Source organism: Rutidosis leptorrhynchoides, unplaced genomic scaffold (assembly GCF_046630445.1).
Source record: "Rutidosis leptorrhynchoides isolate AG116_Rl617_1_P2 unplaced genomic scaffold, CSIRO_AGI_Rlap_v1 contig450, whole genome shotgun sequence".
NCBI classification, from domain to species: Eukaryota; Viridiplantae; Streptophyta; class Magnoliopsida; order Asterales; family Asteraceae; genus Rutidosis; species Rutidosis leptorrhynchoides.
Genome location: NW_027266684.1, coordinates 12,654 through 21,183, shown reverse-complemented (window position 1 = coordinate 21,183; position 8,530 = coordinate 12,654). Strand labels below are relative to the sequence as shown.

At 34.5% G+C, this 8,530-nt stretch overlaps 1 protein-coding gene across 1 annotated transcript; it reads left to right on the top strand.

Annotated features, from left to right (window-relative positions):
- Positions 1–1,277, top strand: LOC139883794 (transcription factor MYB60-like). Its single transcript, XM_071867923.1, has 3 exons — positions 1–133; positions 294–423; positions 614–1,277. The coding sequence occupies exons 1-3, from the start codon at positions 1–3 to the stop codon at positions 1,275–1,277; spliced, it is 927 nt and encodes a 308-aa protein (XP_071724024.1).
- The last annotated feature ends 7,253 nt before the right edge of the window (positions 1,278–8,530 follow it).

Here is an 8,530-nt window from a genome sequence, read left to right as displayed (position 1 = left end):
ATGGGAAGACCTCCATGCTGTGACAAAATTGGGATAAAGAAAGGTCCATGGACACCTGAAGAAGACATCATCTTAGTTTCTTACATTCAACAACATGGTCCTGGTAATTGGAGATCTGTGCCTACAAATACTGGTAAATTCTAACTCTTTCATTTTTTATGTTTTGATCTATGCATATATAAGTACTTGTTTTTAGTATTGTACACCTATTCTCCACTAAAAATATCAATAAACCAATCATGCATGATGCTATATTGTGGGATTGATATTGTCATATTCTTTTTTTTTAAAAGGATTGTTAAGGTGCAGCAAAAGTTGTAGGCTTAGATGGACTAACTACCTAAGGCCAGGAATCAAGAGAGGAAACTTCACTCCTCAAGAAGAAGGAATGATAATTCACTTACAAGCCTTGTTGGGTAACAAGTAATTAATTCAATTACCCTCCTAATTATTAAATTAATTACTTTAATTTTACATATTGAATTTATTTTATCTGATCATCATACAATTGTATATAAAATAAATTGTTAATCATATACCTTTTCTAATTAAATAGTGCATGTTGTGTATGAATAATAGTGATTTTTTTCATGCTATATATATTGATGGACAGATGGGCAGCAATTGCTACATATCTTCCACAGAGAACAGATAATGACATTAAAAATTACTGGAATACACACTTGAAGAAGAAACTCAGCAAGTTTCAATCAATTAATTTGGACCCCCAAAATCAACTAGATTCAACCACCAGTCATCATTCTATACTATCATGTGATCATGAGTCGAAAAGCTTAGATTTCTCTACTCCAATGCCAAATCATCAGTCCTCTACTTATGCTTCGAGCACTGAAAACATTTCTCGTCTTCTTCAAGGATGGATGAAATCATCATCACCAAAGTCTGATGATAATAATGCGGATAACACCTCTCTCCGTAGCTACAAACAGCCTAAATCGGAGGAGGAAGAGGAGAAGCGTGGAGGAAGAGCCGATGATCAGATGATTTCACATGAGGAATTTGAGTCAATTTTGTCATTTGATCATAATTTGAACAATGCGGGATGGGATAAGTCCAATAATTCTACTTCTTTGCACGCGAAAGATCAGCAGCTCAATTCCGCGATTGAAGACAAGATTTTTCAGGTTTCCGCGGCGCTGGAGAGGAAACAGAAGTCAGAAGGCAATGCTCCATTCACATTTCTTGAGAAGTTGTTGTTGGATGATGAAACAACTAGTCATGTGGAAGAGATGATGGAACTTTCTTCAATATTCTAGCGTAATATTCTAATTGCTATGTGTTTCCTTTTATTGCTTTAATTAGTTTAAGCTTTTGATGATCAATGGCAAAGCTATTGATCAATGGCAAATTGGGCCAAAATGGAAAAAGAACTAATCAATTATTGTTTAATTAATCTTCCAAGAATTTGGAATGTATGATTAGATGAGTCTCTCTAATCTAATTGAGTTAAGCATATATAATTCTTTGTTGATTTGTATCTCTCATGATCATGAGTGTAGTTCTTTTTTATGTTAAAATGGTAAAATAATGAAATAGTTTAATTAATTTAATGAATGCATATGGTAGCATGTAGATATTTCTTTGAGAAGAAAATACTTGTGAAAGCGAGAAGAAAAATCCAAATATTTGATAGAACCTCCCTTAATGGCTAGACTAGAGAAATTCACAAATCTCTTTTCTATTCATTAATTAGGAACGATCAGAAAATGTAAATTACGTTCAACCTAACAAAATGTAACCTAGCTAAAACTAATAGGCCACACGTACGCTTAATTTCAAATTACCACCACAGAATTTGAGTTCAATATTTTTTTGTTCTTTATGATAAATAAATCTTGAAAGCAATAATTCAGTACAGAAATAAATTATGAATCATGGTCTTTATATATAATTATTGAAATTAATTAATTGTGAGCCGGCCTAGCTAGCTGTATATTATACTATACTAGTGTATACCTTTTTGCCGTGACATATAGGGTTTTAATTAATTTCCATGTGATTATAAACATACTCAAAGCCATTAATATACATTTTATTTCTCTAATTTGTGTATGTTTACTGAAAAGTGAAAGAACAAATAATGGCCATATAAGTAAGAATGGGAAAGGTGTCACGTAATTCTTGCATACAAATCAAGTAAGAAAAAATTATGGAGATCCTTTCTTTCGGGGGAAATTATATAAGCAAGAGGGAAACATGTGAAAGCTTTATTGACCTTTCGGTGAAATATTTGTGAGTCTAAGATTGGATATCCCAACAGAAAAAAGAAATTAATTTTTTTATATATCTAATATAATAATTTATTCATAAAAAATTTGATCTTTCAAAAAGTAAATTTATGACGTCATGTGAAAATACTTTAATCATTTAGTCAAGAAAAAATTATTATTTTGAGAATCGAAGAGAGATTAATTAGATGCATAATATCATATAAAACTTTTAATTTTACAATTTCATGCCAAGAAACAAAATTCTTTGACCAATGGGCAAGTTACACGTAGTGCCCTAGCTAGCTAGAGAGGGAGAAATAGAAAAATAAGTGAAGAGAAGTCATTGTGAGTTAAATGCAGATGTGGACTTTTGCATTAGATAATTAGCATCGGGATGGAGACAATCGAGCTTCTTATACACCATTAATCTATATACTAAAATACAATTATTCAGGTTTTTTACTTCGAATCAAGACTCGATCTTGATATTACAATCTCTTATTACGTACATTTTCTAATAATTCAGTTTGTACCTTTTGGTCCCGTAATTTTTCCGGCAACAAATTTATAAGATCCTTGTGTTTCTTTTCCTTTATTTTATTTTTTTGGGAATTAAAATACTACGTAGTAATTAGCTTGGTTAAAATTTTATGTACTGTGTCATTTCTGATTATATACTATAATAGCTTACTTATAATTAACTTCCTTTATTAATTTATTAATATATATATATACACCATTTTAGGACGGAAGTAGAATTCAATAACAGTCTTTAAGTTATAATTATGTCAAATTATCATAATTCATAACACTGGAAGCCATTATCGTACGTAGCGCACATGTTTTAAATTAGCTACACGAAATAATTATCTTATTAAATGTTATATAGAATACGTCAAAATAAGACTATACAGTAATCTACCTTTACACACATACATACATACATGCATTAAATCTTTATTGAAAATGAGATTTTATAATTGTAAATCCATATTTCATGCATTGTATTTTTATTTTTTATTTTTTTGTGGGAATTAATTAAGAAGGACGTGATCAAGATACAATTGGTAGAGTTGGCACAATTAATGTGCTTCAAACATGTCACTTTTGTGAGCTTCAATCAATATTACTATGAGGGGACCTCGATCGATCACTTATTTCCAGAAATAAGTAAAATTTTTATTATTATTATTTTGTGAAATTTTACGAAAGACGCAACTTGTAAGCCGTATATTAATAAAGGTGAAGAAAAATGTACGATGAAAAGGAATCAATGTTTTTGCGTGGATGATCATTTATTCCATTGGAAGTCTTTCTTAATTAGGTAAAGCAATTTCTTGTAGTGAGTTGACGAAAGGATTCAACTAAAAAAGGGGTAGATCGAATACAGCTTTACAGATTTCCCTGCTAAGCTTAAGCAGGGATTCATGATTGCACAACATTAACATGAAGATGGTAATTTGTAGAAAATTCCGCCATATTGTACGCACTGTCATTGTGTAGTAACTAACTTTTCATCATCATTATTTCCAGAAATACAGGTGTACGTTTTAAATTATTGGGGTGCTAAATTGTTGATGTAAACAATTAAGTAAGTTACACTAAATTTATATTTGAGACAATACATCCATTGATAGAATAATTATTTGAAGATTTACTGCTAAAATGTCACTAGCTTTTACATAAGTTGAATCTTTTTGTTTGTAGATTTATGCAATAAAAACTTTGTGACATCAAAAGATCAAAGAAAGAAAGAAAACTTTAGATATTTTATCTCCAATTCTTCACTACGAAGCATACGCACCACAACGGATTACTTAAATGGTATCGGGTGTACCCATGTACCTCACAAGAAATTCTCCGATAGACATTGTCTCCATCGGTCTGATGATGAAAACATATTATTTTCATTTTATTTATCATTTTAGGTATCGTTCTATGTATGCATTAAACAACTTATTTCGATCAATGAAATTGAATCACATGTAATTTCAGGGTGTAATTGGTTAAAGAATGCCAGAAACACAGAGATTATTCATGCCCTACTGGAGGCCCTTTTGCCCTACCGAAGACCTTACTGCCCTACCGCAAACCCTCTTGCCTTACTAGAGAGTCATTAGGCCACAAACATACAAATATCAACCACAAAACATGTTCTTAGACAACTTCTAAAGCCCATTCGGCCCATCACGTAGGAGGATCAAGTCTAATATTGACAGAATGTCAAAGAAAGATTAACACGTGAAGAATAAAATAGAGATATCTTCTTCTGATATGGAGGATGTGGTTAAGAATTTGAAATTTAAATGACAAGAGAGGCTCCAAAATAATGAGTTCCCCTCTCAGGCTATAAATAGATGACCTAGTCTATGTCAAAAGAGGAAGACACCTTTGGATATGTATAAAAACTCTCTCAAATTCTACAGCTGCTGTCGTCAAGTGAACTAAGCTCCAATGATCCGCCAGCCGTACCACCACCGTTTTCTTCATACCGATACACAAGGTCTAAAGACGTAATCATCAAAAGTTTGAAAACTCAAATAATACTCTTGTCAATGTTAATTAGAGGAATTCATTGAATCTGTAACCCCACAATCGCATATACTGTTATTGAGATTAATAAAAATATTTAATTTCAATTATCTTGTTTATGCCGAATATTATGCTTTTCCACTTTGTTTTTTTCGTGTTTACTTATTGGCACGTCCGGTGGGACAAATTCAACTTCTCATCTTTCATCTAACAAAAATTTATATAGCGCCACGAAAGCCAGCAAAGAAAAAGACATACGGAGGGAAAGCTTCCTCCAAAGAATCGATAGCAAGGTCGACCAAAACTGATGGCGACACTCTTTCTAAGACTAGGAGAGACCCTGTCAAATTAACTTCTACACCAATTGGTGTCAAAAAAAACAAAGAACTATTCGAAGGTGGTCAAAACCGCACCACCTATCACCCATCCATATCCCACGAGGAGCCTCGTCAAGGAAGGGACAAATATGTTACTTTTGTTACTAACTCGCCTGCTGAGGTGAGTGATGTTGAGTGAGTCACACCCACATCTCATCTTAAAGAAAGTAATCCTCTCTCCGCTCTAGGAGTAACGGCCACACTTTCAAGTCTAGAAATTTGAAGACCTGGAAGATGCAATGTTTGTCTCTTGTGGAAAAGCTTGCTGAAGACCACCCACCATTCCAAATTGCAAATGTCGAGAGGACCAGTTAGCTGAAGAGGAAGAAGAAGGCCATTCAGAGCCTATCATTAAAGAGGATGGCATGCTTGCTGGAAAAGAAGAAAAAATGGACTTCAAGCATATCACGGAACATGAGGACCTAGTTACTGGAAAAGAAGACAAAGGGCACTCGAAGCCTGTCGTGGGTAAGGAAGACATGCTTGCTGGAGAAGAAGACGAAGGTGACTTGGAGCCTACCGCCGAAGAGGACAATGTGTAAAATTCAGACAATGTTGATCTTTCAGAGGCTTTTCAAGTTTTAACGTAATGATGGCAAATGTGGTCTAAGATAAGCAACTCACCACTTTGCAAAAATTTATGGAAACTTCCATCAACAAATGTAATCGACATTCCTGGAAAACAATTTGTCTAGTCCCTTCGTGAAAGCGCGTTCAACCGGTACACCAAACTCAAGGCTGGATCCATCGACTCTTCGGACCAAATGTAATCAGCATTTATATAAAACTTTTATGTCATCAAGAGGACTGTTTCTAAGTCTGAGCTAGTAAGATAATAAGTAGTTGAAGGGGGAGCATGTCCATGAATACGTCAAAAGGTAGAAAACTCTAAGTTTAGATTGTGAAGAGTCAATCTCGGAGATGGAAGCTATGAAGATGTGTAAAACATTGGAAGCTAAGTAAGATAATAAGTAGTTGAAGGGGGAGCATGTCCGTAGTCGTTCCAAGAGTTCACAATATTAAAGCTTCCAAAGCAGATGAAGATTTGAAGCTAAGTGCTAAGGAGGGATCATCCCAATCGACAAGGGCAACGAGATACTTACACAAATCAAAGTCAAAGTAGGGATGCTGACCATTGCCTCAACGACATCTAAATCAACCAAAACAACATATTCATACTGGAAGGGAGGATGAGATAAGTTACTACAATAGAGGAATTTGAAGCTAGAGTTTGAGGAGAAGCTTAATAAATTTTATTCTTTTTCCAACAATGAGGTCGAGAGGATGCTTGTCAACTATTTAGAAGAAAATATCATTGAGCTCCAACAATCTCGACAGATGGAAGAAGTCAGTATAGAAAACGACGAACGACCATATTGTAAATATCATCGTCTCATTGGAAATGCTACGGAAAAGTGCTTTGTCCTCAAAGAAAAACTTCAGGCCCTAATTGAAGAAGGAAATTTTTTAGTTAATGAAGATATTGATACAACAAACTATATATCTATCGAGGTTACTTCACCAACAACGTGAAAAAAGGTACAGTTCGGCACATGTCAGCCCGTTGAACTCTTGACGACTCCTTCTCTAATGGTTAAGATAAAAGATAAGTTGGACGTGTGACATCGAGTAGATTCTGAGATGGTTCTATTTTCCATGACGAAATTAGAAATAAAGACAAACTCTTTGGGAAATGAAAGTAATCACTGCTGCCAACATGTTTTAAGATAGTGCTGCCAAGTGACAGAGGAAGATAGCGCAAAGAAATGCCAATCACATGAATACATCCGAAAGCGTCACATTAAGAAGATCTTGGTTGACAATGGGTAAATAGTGAACATCATGCCAATGTGAATGATAGAAGAATTAGGCATCCCCACAGGTGGACTCAAGGGCAATTATTTAAAAATTCGGGGTTTTAATCAAGGAGAGTAGTTAGTCACACGAAATATTTCCTTGAACCTATTGTTCGGAGAAATGTAATCGGTAGTGACATCCCAAGTGATCAATTCTGAGACAACTTACGACATGTTGCTCAGTAAGGAATGGATGCATGAATATGACATAGTCACCTCTGCTCTACATCAGTGGCAAAAATATTATGATGAATATGAAGTAAAAAAAGTTGTTGTCGATTTTAGCCTAATAAATAACAAAATTTTCAAGCGATACTAGCCTTGAAAGAAGATCAAGGAATCCCTCGGCTAAGCATTAGGGACAAAATGAACTACGCCTGACTTGATTCTTCTCCGTGAAGATACGTAGGTAGCCTAAAAAAAGGGGTTTAGTCACATCCCCATTATCATTTTATCAATCATCTCATGAGTTTATGGTAAACGGCAAAAACCTCGTAAAATGACACTATCTACACGAGAGCCAACTTGCAATGAATACCAAAAATGGCGTTGTGAGAAAAAATTGTCAAATAAAAAAACTAAAAAAATAGTGACACGCTCTTTTGCTATGTGCCGAGGGCATTACCGGAAACTACGTGTTGACTTGATTTTTCTTCGTAAAGACATGTAGGCAGCTTGGGGTTTCTACACTAAGTGTAGTTAAAAAATCATCCAAATCATCATAATCCATCCTCCTAAACATGAGACTAAATTGTTTAATTGCGAGGGAAATCGAGGTTATTACCCATGAACTACGTGATGACTTGATTCTTCTTAGTGAAGATATGTAGGCAACTCAAGATTTCATATTTTGAGTACAATCACAGAAATCGATTCATATGACATCATTCAGAGACCCAGTTGTCATAGTCAGAAACCTAGTTGACATCATTCGGAGACCCAGTTGTCATAGTCCAAAGACCTAGTTGACTCTTGTCATCATTTGGAGACCTAGTTATCATCGTCCGGAGACCCAGTTGTCATAGTCCAGAAACATAATTGACTCAGTTGACATCGTCCAGAGATCTGGTTGATGCCGTTCGGAGACTCATTGACACTCAAATATACTGTCTCGAGGTTATTTGACACGACCACAGACCAATTTAAAAAATTATTTTTTAGGTTTACCAAACATGAGAATTTTCGAAGAAAGAAAATTATAAACTCCTAACAATGGAGTTTCAATGCCAAAGTAAAGCTCAAAATATCAGTTTCTCTAACAAGGATTCCATGGTACCTGATTATATATATAAAACAAAATTCAAACCATCATACTACCGTATAGAGTGAAGGAGAAGAAGAAGTATGGTGAATAATTTTTCCATGATAGCTTCTATTTAAACATACCCGAACTAGGAGCCGAAAGTAACTCTACACAAAACCTATCGACAGTTAAAAGTGAATCGAACAAAAAAGAGGAGAAGAGACAATGCAGTGAACATATTATCGTCAAGAAGAGGAGAAACAAAAAAAATATCTACTTTGCTACGTTTGT